General features: G+C 36.9%; 1 protein-coding gene across 1 annotated transcript in view; it reads right to left on the reverse strand.

Moving 5' to 3' along the window:
• Window positions 1-19,114, reverse strand: part of botv (exostosin like glycosyltransferase 3) — a 213,038-nt gene that overhangs the window by 111,835 nt on the left and 82,089 nt on the right. The window contains exon 6 of the mRNA XM_090374579.1: window positions 18,876-18,977. Within this exon, the coding sequence (XP_090230705.1) occupies window positions 18,876-18,977 (102 nt within the window). The remainder of the gene's footprint in view (window positions 1-18,875; window positions 18,978-19,114) is intronic.

The following is a 19,114-nucleotide window of genomic DNA, read 5'->3' on the forward strand; positions in this document are numbered from 1 at the left end:
ACTAAATGAAACACACACATTTAAAGGTGCTAAATGTAGTGGTGGAAAAAAGGCAAAACAAATAACCATTCTTTTAGTGGCAAACATAACTGGCACATAGAAGCTTTTTCTCTTAATCACTGGAAAAGGATGTCAGAAGGATTTTGAACACTCTCGATGCTAAGAAAACTTCAGGTCCTGTTTTTTTTTTTTTTTTTTGGGTAGTTGTTGGCGCATCAGCTTCTGTAATTATAATGCACCTCCCAAGGTTTTTGCAGTACTCTGATCCAAGCCCGAGGCGGGATTCGAACCCGCGACCTTTGGGTTGCCAGATAGGCACTTTACCCACCCGGCTAGCCCGGTCGGCTCAGGTCCTGATGGTATTTAACTTGTTCTCAAAGCCTGTGCTCCAGAAATTACTCCTGTTCTGTGTCACCTTTTTTCACTTTCTTATTCCAAAGGTGTTTTCCTTTCTGCTTGGAAATCTGCTCATATCAATTCCTAAAAAAAGTGACAAATCCTTCCCATCTGGTTATCGTTCAAATGCACTTACTTCTACTCTTTCTAAAGTAACGGAGAAATCAATTAACTGCCAACTCTTAAACTATTTAGAAACTTCCTGTCTGATCAATGATCGCCATTAGGGATTCCATCAGTGTCGATCCACTGGCACCTGCATGTCTAGCCCACACAATCATTTCATGTTCCAAGTCAGAAAGGTCTCAAAGTCAACCCATTCTCCCCTTTACTTCAACCTCCCATCTAAAGTCCCCCACCCACCCACTAAAAAAAAAAAGGTAAACTGCAGCCATTATCAACCCACTGCAGGATGGAAGCCTCCTCAACAATTCATGCTGAGGGCCATGGACCATAATCTACCATGCTGGTCCAGTGCGGGTTGGCAGATCGACCGTATTTAGCAGTCAGGGGCTTGAACCCCGGTCTACTCAGAGAGCATGTGCTACTGCATCCCACTCCTGACCACTCGGCTACGGAGGCCTACTATCATCTTTCATCTAGCGTATAGTCCCACAGGTCTAAATTTAATAACATCAAAACTTTTCCTGACCTATTAGGCCTTTTAACACATCTCTCTAGCATTCAGCCCCAACCAGCGATTTCTTAACAGCAATTTCATTAAGAATTAATGTCAAACACGTGAATTTTTTTTTTTTTTTTTTTTTTTTAGGTCCTAGCCACTGAAATCGCTGGAAACTAGGGGCAGCAGGACCTGCCAGAGCAACTTATTTTGATATTGGACACACCCGGATAGCCTCCATGTGGCAAGGTATGAACAACGTCAGGCCCCACTAGGGGCCTGGCAGCCAATAAGCTGGATAAACAATGGCACAACACATCGCAGACAGAGCCCACACACTTAAGTCTCTGGCTTGACAGTGTACTGTCCTCGATACAGCGAACACATATGGAGATGGGAGAAACCCCAGGTGCCGTCTGACACGAATATACTTTCTTCAGAGACAAGCAAAAGCTGATTACCATGTTATGTGAACTACAATCTTGAATCAGCCATTCCCGACTTTGAGCCTTAACAGGCACTGTTTGTTTTGTTGTTATTTGGAGCATTAGCAACTAAGGCCATATTGCTCTGGGGATATGCGGTGGTCATTCCCTGACCTTTCTGCATCCTCCGTATTTGATGGCTCATGGGCTCGACTTTAACAGGCATCACAGAGTAGGCGATACTTAGACATGGGGATGTTGATAATGCAAAGCCAATTCAGTGTACATAGATATTGTACATATGTACTACTGTATACAGTAATTACTGTAAATACTTAATTTATTACGGTTGGGGTGAATATCCAAACCTTAATTTGTTACTGGAGAATGCAATCAATATAAAATGTACAATCAGATTATTATTATTTTTTTTTTTTATGAGAACCTATAATACTTAGTACTTTGAGTGGGTTGAAGGTTGAGAAGGCGAAAGAAGATACTTGTTTACACTAGACTTGAATTTTTTGAATTTCTGTAGATTGTAATTTTCAGGAAGTACGTAAGTTGGTTCTGCGAGTTTGAAGTTGGACAGTAAAAGAATTATGACTGGTTGCGACACATGTTCAGACTGGGTTGGAATAGGGAGAGTGGGAATTATAGAAGCCAATTCAGAAGAATAGTGCCCATGGAAGTATCTATAGAAAAGGCATGCAGCAGAAACAGTACGTCTATGAGACAGCGAGTGAAGAGACTTTGTTACAGATAAGTCATTAATTAACATAACTGTACCTTTTCTGAATGGAATCTAGAAGCCTGAGAGAGGTTATCGGGGTGCCGCCCCAGATGTGGAAACAATATTCCATGGTAGGGCAGATATGTGATTTGTGACCAATACGTATGTGATTTGTACAGAGTGAACAACGGTTTGGAAGAAAAGTAATGCTGAGAGCGAAAGAGAAAACTCAGTTTTTTAGATGCAGAGGAAGCAATATTTGTAAGGTGCTTATTCCAAGAGAGATTAGAAGTCTAAGTAATACCCAATAAAGATATATGATCTTGCACAGAAATCAGTGTCATTGAAGATGAGCACAGGAGCAGAAGAATCCTTCTTGTGAGATATAAGAATAAGATTGAGTTTTAGAATTGAAATCAACTAAGTTGTCTTTTTCCCACTGGAGACCAGCATATAAGGATTTGGTAGTGAACATTCGAGAAGTTGAAGCTGTATGTGCAGAGCACAATTTCTCAAACTGGAAGGTGAAATGCAATGTGCTATCATCAGAAAAACTATTGGTAGGATTTCTGATCAATTGAAGAAGATCATTAATGTACAAGAAGAAAAGAGTGGGAGAAGGAACAGAAACCTGAGGAACACCAGCATTAGTGGAGAAGTTAGAAGACGGACAGACATCTACAATTAACTGCAGTGAGCAGTCAGAGAGAAAACTGGATACGCAATTACAAAAAAATGGTTAGCAAACCATAAGATGGAAGCTTATTTTGAAGACCTTTATGCCAAACATGATCAAAAGCCTTTGAAATGTCAAGAGAAAACTTTTCACCAAACTTTTCCAATGAATTTTCCATAGATGGGTACCTTAAATTGAAGTAATTGCAATGTGAGAGATTTGCAACCTGGCTGGATATGGGCAAATTTCCAAGGAGAAGGGAAAACAACTTTGGAATAAGAAAGTGAAAAAAGGTGACACAGAACAGGAGTAAGCTCAGGAGCACAGGTTTTTGTTTTGAGAATAAGTGAGGAAATACTATTAGGACCTGTAGTTTACTTAGCATCAAGATTATTCAAAATCCTTTTGATGGAAGACCACAATCTTTGGCAGAAGTGGCATAGAATCATGTGATTTTGACGGAGGTGGGATTAGAGATGGGCAAAAGTTGCAGCCAATACCTCTGACTAGAGATCAGAATGCTCAACTACCATTTGAACAAGAAAATGCAAGTTTTCTACTCTCAGCTTGTTCAGAATGTAGTTTAGACTGATTAATAAATACTTTACAATTGTTGCGAGCTTTGGTGTAGGTAGAAAATGAAGCTGGAGATTTGGACACAAGCCAATTGCGATATGCAACGTTCTTATCTTGAACAGTCTTGGCACATTTATTGGAAAACCAAGGTTTAGATAAAGGATGAGATTTTAAGGTGGAATGTGGGATAAACGATTTCATTCCTACAAGAATAATTTCACTGACATGATCTGAGCAAAAGGTGACATCACAAAATTTTAAACAGTAATCTGACCAAGGAAAAGTAGAAAAGAAATTTCATACCATTTTGCATTATTATAATGCCAAACATGAGGTTGAGAATGGATATGAGAGAAAGGCCCCATCTGAGTAGAGATCATTAACAAGTTTTGAGGTGCCTAGAGGACCACTCACCTTGACTGTGTACTTAGGATTGTTTGTGAGAAAAAGATCATGCATGTTGGCTGTGTGGTTAGAACTGTCTGGTATTCTGGCAGGTAAATGACAATTTGTGCGAAGCCATTAGTAATCACAAAAGCCTCAGCATCTCGGCCAGCTGTGTCTGTTTGACTAGAAAACAAAACCCAGCTGGGGCTGTTAGCATTAAAATCACTAAGGAAAATTACTACGCTGTTAGGAAAGTTGGACTGGAAAAAAGTCAAGTTTCAAAGAGAGGAAGTTAAGGAGTTCCAAGTGATTAGTGGAGTTGGGAGAATGATAGCTGAAACAGATGAATTTGACAGAATGTGGTAGAGAGAGAGAGAGATTTTAAGCCAAAGATAATCAAAAAGAGAAGATTCCCAATTATTAAGTCTCTGACAGGGAATATCAAAGCAGAAATATGTACACATACTAGCTGTACTTCCTTAGAAATTAAAGGAATCATACAGTGAATAATTTGGACAACTGAGATGGACAGTGGCTTTATCAACTGATAATTGGGATTCTGTCAGAAAGAGTACATGGAGTTTGGCAGACTGTAATTAAAAATGGACATCATTGATATCTGAGACCACAGAAAGTAAAAATTTTAAAAGATTGGAAATAGAAAATTAGAAAATATTAAGACTTGATCCTTATAGACTCAACAATAAATTCAATGGGCACTGTTGTACTATTAATAAACAGGATCAATGTTTCTTTAAAATTTTCCAAATAGTAAAAAGTCTAAACACCCAAACACAAAAGAGTAAGAAATACTAATAACAATACATGCACAGTTAATAAATCAGGTAGTTTTTCTGATTTGTAAAATCATGAGACAGACCTATTATACATGTTAAGTATATTCATAACATTATTTTCAGCCTGAAATGTTGTAAGCTTAGAGTCTTATTGAAAAAAGTATTACACATAGCTCTAGTTGTTGTAGGTGACTATACTGTCAGGGAAGCGGGGAACATATTGTGCAAAAAGGATAGATAGAACAGGACCAGGGTATGTCTACCAGAGGCAAAGGTTGATGATGTTGTAGGGCAGATATCATCCTTTAAGGCACAAAGGGTGATATTGTTGTACACGTTGGCACTAATGATATTAAGAGTAGGAGACCTGCAGAATTACTTAACAAGTACAAGACAATGCTGAAAAAAAGCCATGATTTATGGTTGAATTTGAAAGTGTCTGCAATTCGGCCCAGGCACGATAGGAGGGAGTATATGATGAGAGCCTTGTCGATCAATTCTGCCCTAGAGAGATTGTGCAAAGCTCAAGGGGTAGAATTTTTTTCAGCCTGGTCTGTGCTTGTTAACAGGAGAGACTGCTTCTTCATCGACATTCTTCCACTTAAATAGAAAGGGTGCAAGAATATTTGCTGATGCTATCAAGGCAGAGTTAGGTGGGTTGGAAAACTGCTAGCTTGGGGAGATACACGGACTAATAGATTAACAGAAGCCGCTGGCAGAGGTAAAACTGATTCTAGCACTACTTCTATTGAAATGCAATTGAGCAGCAGCTTGGAGAGCAAGGCAATGGGAATTTCCAGGACTGCTGGGAGTCGTAGTGGAACAAGTAAATACATGTGCTGTGTTAGGGTAACTAAGAGTAGAAACAGGTGCATGTATACTTGCATGTACACCAATTCTAGGAGTATAGTTAATAAATTCGATGAGCTTGACGTGCTAGTCAAGACATCAAAGGCAGATATTGTTGGGATATCAGAGACATGGTGTCACGCAGACATAAGCAGTGCAAAACTGGAATTTGGGGAGTACAACGTGTACAGAAAGGATAGACAGGGCAGGAAGGGAGGAGAGGTTATGCTGTTAGTTAAGAAACATATAAAATCTAAGGAAGTGCATCCAATTGATGTGGGTGGACAATGCAATCTTGAATCTGTTTGGTGTGATATAAGCACTGGGAAAGGAAAAATGAGAGTAGGTGTGTGTTATAGGCCTAATAAATCTGATGAGTATAATGAGCAATTGTGCAGAGAAATAGAGTGGGCCAGTAAATTTAAGTGTCTTATAATGAAAGATTTTAATTTCCCAAATATTGACTGGAATTTGTGGGTTGGTTACTCACACACTAGCAAGGCTTTTGTGGATTTATTGGATGATTGTTTTCTACAGCAGCATGTTCGGGAGGCAACTAGAAGGGGAATACTCTTGATCTGATTATCAGTAGTGATTCTTCATGCATCAAGAATCTGCAGAAAAAGGAACCACTAGGTGGCAGTGATCACAGTGTGCTGAAGCGGGATTTACTCAAAGAGGTAACTACCATCAAGGGTAAAGGGAAGGGTTTTTGTTTCGTAAAGGTGACTACAGTGCTCTGAGACAGTATTTAAATTCTATACAGTGGGACCAACTGATGATGTTACCAACAGTAAATTCAAAATGGGAAGCATTCAAAGAATTAATCTTGGAAGATACTAGGCTTTTCATACCAACAAAGAAATATTGTTCAAGGTTTAGACCTAAATGAATGTCAGATGAACTAATTAGACATGTGACAGAGAAGAAAAATGCATGGGATACATATAAATTAACATGTGACATAGAAGCCTATGATAGATATAAGCTGCTCTGTAACCAAGTTACAAAGGAGGTTAGGCAAGCGAAGGCAGATTACGAGAAATCTTTGGCAAAGGATGCAAAGAAAAACAGAAAAGAGTTCTTTACATATTTAAACTCGAGAAGGAAAGGGATGAATCAGATTGGTCCACTGGATATTGATAGTTCAACAGTTGAGGATCCTGCTCAGGTGGCTAACAATCTAAACGAGTATTTTGCATCTACATTCACACATGAGGAGTTATTAAGGAAGGGGAATGCCAGAGGTGTATTCAATTCTGACAGTAAGCTAAATAAGTAAGCTAAAGTCTTGTCTGACTAATTTAACTGGATACTATGATGTAGTCACAAAAGAACTGGATGCGAAGAATAACTTTGATATCATATATTTTGATCTTAGAAAGGTCTTCGATACTGCTGCACATGGTTGTTGTTTGTTGTTGTTTGGTTTTTAGGAGTATTAGCAACTAAGGCCATATTACACCAGGATATGTGGTGGTCATTCCCTGACCTTTCTGCATCCTCCGTATTTGGTGGTGACTGGCTCGAACCCCAGTCTAATCAAGAAGCGTGTGCTACGCACTGCTGCTCCTTCCCACCTGGCTATGGACTGCTGCACATGGAAGACTGCTGCACAAATTGGAGCAGTGTGGCATTGGAGGCAAATTGCTGCTATGGATAAAGGGATGGTTGAGTGGGAGGAGACAGAGAGTGGTAATCAATGGACACTGCTCTTTGTGGACTAATGTTATTAACAGTCCCTCAGGGTTCAGTTGTGGGTCTATTGTTGTTTTCTGTATTTATAAATGATATTGATGATGGTATATCAGGCTTAATGTCCAAGTCTGCAGATGATACGAAGGTTGGCAGGGTTGTTAATAACACTAATGGTACACCGCTGCTGTTTGTTTGTTTATTTGGTTTTTAGGAGAATTAGCAACTAAGGCCATATTGCTCCGGAAATATGCAGTGGTCATTCTGTGACCTTTCCGCATCCTCCGTATATGGTGGTGACGGGCTCGAACCCCGGTCTAATAAAGAAGCGTGTGCTAAGCACTGCTGCTCCTTCCCACCGGGCTATGGAGGCACCCGTACAATGCTGCAACAGGATCTAGAAAAGTTGAGCAGAAGTGACAAATAAAGTTTACCATTGACAAATGTAAAGTACTACATATAGGAAACAGCAACCCCAGAGTAACGTATCAACTCTGTGGTACTACACTGACAGTGGTAGAGAATGAAAAGGACCTGGGGCTAATTGTGCAGGCAGATATGAAGTTTTCTGAGCAGTGCAGACGTTCTGCAAGAGTAGCTCATGGTGTCTTGTCAATGATATACAGGAATTTTTCTAGCAGTGATAAGGAGGTGATTATCCCCTTGTATAAGGCAATGTATACAGGTCTGGAGGCCTCATTTTAAGAAGGATGTAGAGCTGTTGGAACGAGTACAGAGAAGGGCAAAAAGATTAGTGAATGGAACAAAGGGTTACTCTTACGAAGAAAGACTTAAGTTTTGCAAATTACTGTGTCTAGAAACTAGGCACCTGTGAGGTGATCTGATTGAGGTGTATAAAGCCTTGAATGGTTTGAGCATGCTCAATGCGGATGGGATTCTTCCTCTTGCTCAGAATAAATCGCCTGAGAGGACGATTATTCTGAGCAAGAATAAATTCAAATTGAGGAAAGACGGTCGTAGAATAGATGTGCGGAAGTTTGCCTTTAGCCAGCGAGTGGTTGATTGGTGGAACAAACTTCCATCTGTCGTAGAAGTTGATAGCTTAAATAGGTTCAATGCAGAACTTGACAAACATCTGGAGCGAGTGGATGGGTGAAATAATGTTTTTTTTTTTTTTTTTTTGGCTGATGCTATATAAGCTTGCTTTCTTGCATCATGTGGCTTTGCTAATGCTAACTATTTACTGAATGATATATTTAAATTTAAATTAGGTAATATGTCTAAGGTCACCAAGGAATATCTCAATTTTACATTCCGAAACTTAGTATTGGATAATATACTAATGGATCATACCAACAAATTTAAATATGCCCTACCAATTACAAACTCCTATATTAGTACTCGCTTTAGTTACGATAAACTTATAGGACTAACAGTATACAATTACAAGCAGGTAGCTTGCAACCTAGAGAAAAGTGATATTGAGGCAGAATGTTTTTGCCATCTGCCTCAATATCAAACATACGTGAATAAGTACCATAAACACATCTCCTTATCGGGGATTTGAGTATCATTTCGTTCACAGAATTGCAAAACCTCTTATCTTATGGATTCAAATTTAGGTCTAGTACAAAAAGTAGATTAAATGTGATTAATAAACAAATACTCATTGACCTACTACAATTTTGCTTAAAACTGGAATACAAACATAAAACCACATTTGAAGCTTTGCACACATGTGAATTACTCTCACCTATGAAGCTATAGAAAAACATATAGGCTTTATGCTAAACGAAACACAACTTACAAAGATATTTGAATTGTATATAATGAAACAGCAATTAACAAAGATGCAAACTAAGTTCATAATAACAATATAATAACAACGATAGACAAAGCAGTCAACAATTATAGCATTATATGTAAAAAATTTTATACTTCCACATTATTAATGAGCTCAATAATAGCACAACTTACAAAATGGTAACATCTAACGCTAACAGCATTGTTAAGAAATTACTGGCCACACACAAAAGGTTAAAATTAAGTAACCCACAAACATCAAATTTCCTTATATACATTGGTTAACTAGTTCCACAAATCCCTGATAGGATTCAGATTTATCACATCATGTAGGAACAGCTATGCTAAGCTCCCACATCAAAAACTGGAATCTCTACTAAACATCATATTAAGTAATATAGGTGTATCTAGAATAATTCTTAATAACACCCCTATATTAAAATGTTTAAATAACAATTCCAATACTATAGAACATATAAGTGTATTCAATTTTAAAAACTTATTTACTAGTATTTCCCATAACAACTTAAAATCTGTATTTATTAATTATTATAAGGCGTACAAAAAAATTATAACCATGCCAACAGAATTATTGGGATTGCTTAATTAAATTATGTTTATTCAATAGCTACATATTTGATGGTGACATTATATATAAACAACATACAGGTATAGCAATGGGAGCCTGCAGCTCATGCTTAGTTTCTAACCTCTATTTGCATCATTTTGAAAGAAACTTAAATAAAAACTTAATACTTTACCACTACATAGATGATCTAATAGTAATAAATGAACCTAACTTTCTTAAAGATATAGTTAAGCACTACCCACCTGAATTAGGGATAGAATGTACTAATAAGCATTTTACCAGTACAGCTACCTATCTAGATATAGAAATTTACAGAGAAGGTAAAATATTATACACTAAAATATATGACAAGCACAAAGAATTTAGATTTAAAACAATTGGCCTAACACACTGGCATTCTAATATTTCTAAGAGAATTCACAGGAATATCATTGTTTCACAAAGCTTTAGACTGATAAAAATATGTAATAATGCCAATAATATCATAGAATCGCTTATAGACTTGATGTCTAAGCTTATTAATAATGGATTTCCAGCCATTTTTATTGCCATTAATAAATGGCACAATAAGAAAATAAATCCAAATTACATCATAGCTAAAGTATGTTCTAAATAAGTATTTCAATTCTACTAGCTCATCATTCACTATAATCATCTTCTGGATCACAAAGATTGCTATTACAATTCTATAGTAGCTATTTAAAATCGCATTAGTCATTTTGAGGACTTGTACTTATATAAATACAGAAACAACAATGGATCCAATACTGAACTGAGGGACTCCACTAATAACATTAGTCCACGATGAGCAGTGTCCATTGATTACCACTCTCTGTCTTCTCCCACTCAACCATTCCTTTATCCATAGCAGCAATAAGGGCCGCCGTAGCCTAGTGGTCAGGCGCGCGGGTGCATAAGTACTCGTGCCTTGAGTGACCGGGGTTCAAGCCCGTGACTACTGAATACGGTGCTGTTTCTTGTATTCTATCTACCTTGTGAACTCCTCTGACCGTTTGGTCATCCCGGAGTATAAACAGAAAATTTATTTATTATTATATATAGTAGACACTGCCTTTAGAGCACGTCACATATAGCTTGCACTCAATAAAAAGTTGTACCTATATTTGTTCTTAAGGCAGTAATCAATTTCATATTTTACAAAGGAATTTCATTTCTACTTTGTAAAATATTTTTTTAAAGGTATTTCAATTTCAATTGGTCTTGTTACCTGTCATTCTAACAAACTGAGAACCAACTATTTATTTTCATAGGGCACTATCTGTATAAAGTTCAAATTTACAGTGTACTATTAACTATAATTTTAGTCTATTAGTTAGTCTTAAAGTTTCACGAAATTCAGAGGACACTGCTTTCTTTGGTTTTATGAATTAATAATTATTTTTTAATTTATTTAGTGTCTTGCAGTTATCTGAACTGAGAGGGCACTGTTCTCGCTATTTGTTTTATAATAGGTAACGTGTGCTCAAAAAATTAGCATTAGCATTAGTAGAGGCATATGATGCAAGAAAGAAAGCTTATGCAGCATCAGCCAAAAAATTCCCATTTCACCCTTCCATTCGTTCCAAGTACCTGTCCAGCTCAGCCTTAAATTTATTTAGGCTACCAATTTCCACAAAAAAGGATGGAAGTCTGTTCCACCAACCAACCACCCGCTGGCTAAAGGCAAACTTCCGCACATCTATCCTACATCTGTCTTTTCTCAATTTGAATTTATGCCCTCTCAAATGATTATTCTGAGAAAGAGGAAGAATTCCATCAGCATCGAGCATACTCAAACCATTCAAGGCTTTATACACCTCAATCAGATCACCTCACAGGTGCCTAGTCTCCAGACACTGTAATTTGCAAAATTTAAGCCTTTCTTCATAAGAGCAACCCTTTGTTCTGTTCACTAATCTTGTTGCCCTTCTCTGTACTCATTCCAACAGCTCTACATTCTTCTTAAAATGAGGCCTCCAGACCTGAATACAGTATTCAAGGTGTGGCCTGACCATTGCCTTATATAAGGGGATAATCACCTCCTTCTCCCTGCTAGAAAAATTCCTGTATATCATTGACAAGACACTGAGCTACTCTTGCAGACTGTCTGCACTGCTGAAAAAAACTTCATATCTGCCTGCACAATTACCTCCAGGTCCTTTTCATTCTCTACCACTGTCAGTACAGTACCACAGAGTTGATACGTTACTCTGAGTTTGCTGCTTCCCATACGTAGTACTTTACATTTGTCAACGTTAAACTTCATTTGCCACCTCTCAGCCTATCTGCTCAACTTTTCTAGATCCTGTTGCAGCAGCGTACTGTCAAATGTCCTTAACAACCCTGCCAACCTTCGTATCATCTGCAAACTTGGACATTAAGCTTGATATACCATCATCAATATCATTTATAAATACAGAAAACAACAATGGACTCAATACTGAACCCTGAGGGACTCCACTAATAACATTAGTCCACGATGAGCAGTGTCCATTGATTACCACTCTCTGTCTTCTCCCACTCAACCATTCCTTTATCCATAGCAGCAATTTGCCTCCAATGCCACACTGCTCCAATTTCTGCAGCAGTCTTCCATATGCAACAGTATCAAAAGCCTTTCTAAGATCCAAATATATGATATCAAAGTTATTACCTGCATCCAGTTCCTTTGTGACCACATCATAGTATCCAATCAAATTGGTCAGGCAAGACTTTCCCTTAACAAAACCATGCTGTGTCCGAGCTATAACTGAAGTCTCGTCTAGATGATCCTACAGTGCTTCCATTAATTTTCCTGGAACAGAAGTTAAACTCACAGGTCTATAATTACTTGTGTTGCCCTTTGATCCTCCTTTGTGGATTGGGGTCACATTTGCACATCTCCAGTCCATGAATACCTCCCCCGAGTCCAAAGAAGTTCTCATAATTATGGCTAAGGGTTTGCTTACTTCCTTTGCTGCTTCCTTTAATATAACTGGATAGATCCCATCCACCCCAGGTGCCTTTCTTGTGTTTACCTTCAACAATTTCTCCTCCACTTTACTCTCAATTATTACAAGATTATCTAGCTTACTGCCAGAGTTGAATACACCTCTGGCATTCCCCTCGCTGAATAACTCCTCATGTGTGAATGTCGATGCAAAATACTCATTTAGTTTGTTAGCCACCTGAGCAGGATCATCAACAGTTGAACCATCAATATCCAGTGGACCAATCTGATTCATCCCTTTCCTTCTAGAGTTAACATAGGTAAAGAACTATTTGTTGTTTTTCTTTGCATCCTTTGCCAAGGTGCAAAGACAGAAAAATAACTAGCATAACTAGAACTATAAGGCTACTTATAAAGTACAATATAATATAACAATTAAGTAAATAAAATGGCAAACACATTGCATTTTGGAGCCTGTAATTCACAGAAAATTTGTAAAAAAATTACGTCAATGGGAAGAAGACAGAAATAGAAAAGTGAAGAGAAATAGAGTGAGAATAATTAATTTACAAATAGCAAGAAGAAGAAGAAGGGGGAAAAAAAAAAAAATATATATATATATATATATATACAGGGTGATTCACTACCAGTGCGACAAACTTGCAGAAAGTGTAGGGGGAACAAAGACGAATCGGAATCACATAGCATTGCAGGGTCCGAAATGCCTTCGTCTATGGTAGAGGACGTTGAACGGGAGGAGGTCGCGTGAATAGCTATCTCGCTGGAAGTCAGCATTTGCGAACCGGTTCCCGAGGAAGTAGGATGGACGAGTATTCAAACGTTGAACTGGCCAACATGCACCTCACGTATGGAGCTGCTGATTGTAATGGGCGCGGCGCTCTGTGCTTGTACCAGGAACGTTTCCCGCACAGGTGTGCTCCTCATCATATGATTTTTGCACGTGTGCACAGAAGGTTACGTGAGACTGGTTGTTTCACGAGAGGTACCATGAATAGAGAGCGAACGACGAGGACGCTAGACAATGAGGAGAATGTCCTATGTCTTGCAGAAGGCAATCTGAGTACAAGTACTTGAGCGATAGGCCAACGATTGGGTATTTCCCAATCCACTGTATGGAGGATACTGTCAACAAACCAAATGAGTTCATACCATCTGCAATGCATCCAATCATTGGAGCCTGCGGATTATCCACTCCGGAGGACTTTTGCTACTTGGTTTCTTCAACAGAAACGGTTCGCAAATGCTGACTTCCAGCGGGATCGCTGTTCACACGACCTCCCATTCAACGTCCTCTACCGCATGAAGAAGGCATTTCGGACCCTGCAATGCTATGTGATTCCTATTCGTCTTTGTGCCCCCTACACCTCCTGCAAGTTTGTCACACTGGTAGTGAATCACCCTGTATATATACAGTAGACTCTTGATTTTATGGGACAGATGGGAAAAAAAAAAATTCCCAGATAATCGATTTCCTGGTTGATCCAAAAATACAGTATGTTACCAACATATGTAAGAGATACGTTCCTGGACTTCTTACATAAGTCCAGTTTTACGTAACTCAGGAATGACTAAAAAAATATTGCTACTATATCCCTGATATATCAAAATTACAAAAACCACATATTCTCAGAAGAATGAAGAAAAATAGTTATATATTTTTAATTAGTTCAATTAAAAACTTTATCTCGGACCAGCGGTGAAGTAGCCAGAGTGGCACATATGAAAATAAAGCATAAAAGGACGAAAAAATGCATGTTGTATTTCGTAGCCTTGGTCATTATAGTTGATGTCATTGGTGCCGATCACTTCACTGCTTCTCGTATTCTGTCTTTCTCCTTTATTGTGTTCACTGTTGCCACTGACAAATCTGAATTCCGCACAATACTTGTTAATGTTCAGCCATTTTCATACATCCTTATTATTTTAATTTTCTGATCCAACCCGATCGCTTTCCTTTTCTTGATAGATTTACTAGTACCGCTGTCACTTATTCTCTTAGTCGGCACCATGATAACAGTCAAAATTAATTAAATTTTCTGAAAAGAACTTCACAGGGTTAAGGCAAAAATTCACTATTATCAGCCCACGCGAGCTCACATTTTACTAAAACACCTTTCTGGAGGTCACTACCATACCATAAAACAATAAAAACAATTTGCACTTTCCGGGTTACTGGGCTTTTCTGTTAGTGCATCTAATTATAAATGGGTAGTAAAACTCGATCTTATTGCATTTACAATAATACCAATAGCTGGAATTCTGTGGGCTTTTATGTTATTATAGTGAAATGTGAGTCCCCCTCACTGAAATATTCAGTCATATAAAATAGATATAAAAAATGTTACGTGAGTCAGGGACTTACTGTATTGAAAAATGTTCAACAACCTACGTAAAAAGTATGGCGATAGATAAAAAAAACGAAAAAACTTACCACGTACTACTTGCGTGTCCAATACGATGCTTCCCTTTATTTTTTATTACGTCGATTTTAAATCATTAGATTTAAAATCGACTCTTAATTTAGCTTCCCTTTATTTTTTATTGTGCCACGTGTGGTTTGGTCACCAAAATTATAATGGTTCTTTAGAGATTTAACGGTGCACTGTTTTCAAACTTTTGAATAATTTCAAATTTTTGTTTAATTCTCTTGCGTTTGTCCATCATTTTCGTGATTTCTAAAAAAAAAATTACAACATTGCTGACATAAATAACGAAACAAAATTTGTCCTTTTGCGGTGCGACAGAACACAACAATCGGCACAACACACTAAAACAAACTAAACATTTGGTCTCTCTTTTTTTTTTTTTTTTTTTTTTGAGCGATGGGTGTGAAGACAGCGGGGGTTGCAAGATATGCAACCCTTGCTTCTTGTCGCTCATTTACGACTTGCAAAACACATGTTTATACCTATCTAGTTATTACTTAAATTTTATGATTTCAGGTTTATTTATTATTTTTTTTAATTTGGAGTCTTCGAGTGTCCTGGTTAATCCGATCCCAGTAAATCGAGAGTCTGTTGTACAGTAAACCCCCACTATTCGTGGTATCTGTATTCCCGGTTTCGTGTATTCGCGATCACTGATTTAATATAAAATGAAACCTAAAAAAATGTGAATTTTAAAGTGCCATGAATATTTTCCTCCATAAAAAAACAAATTGGGCGTGGCTAAAATTATCTTTCCCGGTCAAAACAGCGCTCAGTGGGTGGGGGGTAGAGGGGTGACAAAATCGCAAGCGTGGATGTTTCTCACTAATCCTTGTTCAGTATGTGTTATGCGCTTGTCATGGAGGGTTTCGTCGTTTGCTTTTAATTTATATGCTTATAAATTGAATAAATTTATCAATTTATAAATTGATATGCTTACAAAAGTGATAAATCTACCATTTTGCAGTGTAAAACAGACTTTTTTGACTGTGTTAACGGAAGAAAGTGACTTTATTTGGACAAGTTCTTTCTATCCCGTACAAAAATATGGCTACGAATAACAAGGGAATGTGAAATGTGAAAATATCAAAGGTGATGACATTAGGGAATAAAATTGAGTTATTAGACAAAATTTCTAATGGTGAAAGTGTCTCCTCAGTGGCAAAACATTATAAAATCAATGAGTCAACGGTACGTACGATCAATCAAAAAATCGGAAGAAAAAATCCGCCGTAGTGTCCATGAAAACACGCTAATTGCTTAAAAAATTTGCTCTGTAACTCGTGATGTTAAATTAGAAAAAATGGAAAAAGCTTTAAATCTGTGGACATAAGATCAAACTCAAAATAAAATTCCGTTAAGTTCACTCATCATTCGTGAAAAAGCAAAACTCCTTTATCAACACTTTAGCAAAACTCGTGATAGCACTGGCGGGATAAGTTTTTTTGCTAGCAAAGGCACTGGTTTGAAAGATTTGTTTGAAATTTCTAATAAATATTACATTTAATATTAAATTGTTTCTTATTTTCATTTTGATGCCATATGCTTGAATTTCACTATGTACTGTTTATGTACATAGTCATATTATGAAGGTACATATAATACATACATAGACAAAATTTTAGACTAGTTTTTCTTATATATTTCATACTTTGGAACGGAACCCCTTTATTACTATGGGAGCCATAACTCAGTATTCGCGACATTTCTCAGGAACGTAACCCCCGCGAATAGCGGGGTTTTACTGTATATATACATACAGTAGAACGTTGGTTATCCTGTATTCAGTCATCCGAAACAGTTATCCGGAATAATTTGAAAGGCTGATCTTTCTTCTTTTTTTATTAATACAGTAAGTGCCGGTTATATTGATCATGTTTGCAAATTGAATTTTGATTCTAATAAGCAAAAGATCGAGTTTACTACCTGTTTATAACAGATTGTACAAATAAAAAGCCCAATAAACCGAAAACTACAAATTGTTTTATGGTTATGACCTCTAGAATTCTATGTGACCTTCAGAAATGTGCTTTAGAAAACTATCACAGAGACACTAGGTTTTCTTGGATTTCAGATTAGTTTAGCTCCAAATTCGGTAAGAGTAATATTGGCCCGAAACTGTGCGATTTATTATTTTTCTCAATTTTTTTACAGTAAAATGTGAACGAAAAGAAAATGCGTAGTTTTAACAAAAAACAGAAATTATTAATAGAATTAGAAAAGGTGAAAATTTAGGAAATCTTTCCAAAGGGTTTAATGTGGGAACTTCAACAATTTACGACATAAAAAAAAAATTCCAATGCTATAACAGAATTTGTGTCAATTATGGACAGTGAAGGAGAATCTAGTGGGAAAAAGACGATGCCTGAAAAAACCTGAAAATGCCCCTTTAGAGAGTGCACTTTATTTTTTTTGTTTTCTTCAGAAGCGAAGTTTAGGTGAACGAGTATCTGGCCCAATGTTGTGGGAAAAAAGCATTGGATTTTAATTGAAAATTAAGAGGTAAGAAGATTTTAAGGCAAGTACAGGTTGGCTGTAAAACTTTAAACTGAGACACAGTATACGTGAACGAAAATTGCTATGTGCGTAAATGCCGCTGGGACGCACAGATTGTCCGTGCTAGTTATCGGAAAGTCAAAAAACTGACATTCAAGGCAAGAAACTTTCTGCAGACAAATCGACAGTGGTGTCCTTTGAAAAGTAAGTTTGCTTCAGTTATAGCAAATTACGAGAAAGAAAACGTTTATAACGTTGATGAGACATGTTTATTATGGAAAGCATTATGAAGAAAATCCCTAGCCACTAAAAGAGAAATGCCTACACCAAGTTTTAAGATGAGAAAATAGTGAGTTAAAATTGCTACGTGTGTAAATGCCGCTGGGACGCACAGATTGTCCGTGCTAGTTATCGGAAAGTCAAAAAACTGAGAGCATTTAAAAATCTTTCCAGTTTTCCTGTTTTGTATAAAAATCATAAAAATGACTGGATGGATGTTTCTGTTTTCTGAGATTAGTTTATATTTCTTTTATTTAATTTAATCTTACCAGAAAAATTATCCAGAAATTTTTTAGGTTCGATTATCCATAAAATTTGGCTATCCAGAAGAAGTCTGACATTGATTATTCTGGATTACTGACATTCTGCTGTGTGTGTTATGCACACACACACACACACACACACACACACACACACACACACACACACACACACACACACACACACACACACACACACACACACACACACACACACACACACACAGTGTATATATATATATATATATATATATACACACAAAATACAAAATGAAATAATACCAAGCAAAAAGATATTGCTACATAACGTGCAACCTTGGTGTCACTTTTCAAGAACCAATGATCACGACTGCAAGTAAAGGTGACAATATCAAAACCTTTGTCTCTGTTTCAGATTAAAATACATGGCATTAAGATTTAGGTTAAAACTAAGAGATGTAAATAATTTGGAATCAATTAAGGCATTAAGAAAATTAAATTAACATCCAAAAATTGGTTCTTATAATTGAACTAGAACCAATTATAAACTAGATGCCAAATACATATTCCCCATCTCTCTGTTTTTTTTTACTTTCATTATAGACAATTTCTGCTATGCTTTAATTTTCTTAATACTTAATTACAAATTATTTACATCTCCTAGTTTTAACTTAATCCTTAATGTCATGTATTTTATATCCAAAACAGATAAAAAAGTTTTGATACTGTCACTTTTACTTGCAATCTTAATGATTGGCTCTTAAAGTGACACCACGGTTGCATGTTATGTGGCAATATCTTTTTGTTTAGTATTATTTCATTTTGTATTACATATTTTTTTTTCTTGTTGCTATATCTAAACTAATTATGATCACTCTTTATTACCTTTCCATTTCTCTTCACTTTTTTATTTTTCTCTTCTTCCCACTGATCTTATCACTAAACTTATACATACATAAAACATTGCTGCAATCACCTGTAAACTGTTCTCTTGGCACATTTCCTCCAAGAGCCTCACTAAATTCCTTTCCAGCACCCCCTACTCCTTGGCCTATAGGACGGAAACCAAAACTTGAACCTGTAAAATTAAAAATGTTATGTCAACAAAGATAATAAAAAGAATCCTATGATTAAAATAATTCCAACAAAGGCAGCAGCCTAAATCTCAATTTTTTCAATGGTAAGAGTAAAAAATATATAGAGGGCGACTGCAAA

This window comes from Mastigoproctus giganteus, chromosome 5 (genome assembly GCF_048544385.1).
Source record: "Mastigoproctus giganteus isolate SK-2022 chromosome 5, ASM4854438v1, whole genome shotgun sequence".
NCBI classification, from domain to species: domain Eukaryota; kingdom Metazoa; phylum Arthropoda; class Arachnida; order Uropygi; family Thelyphonidae; genus Mastigoproctus; species Mastigoproctus giganteus.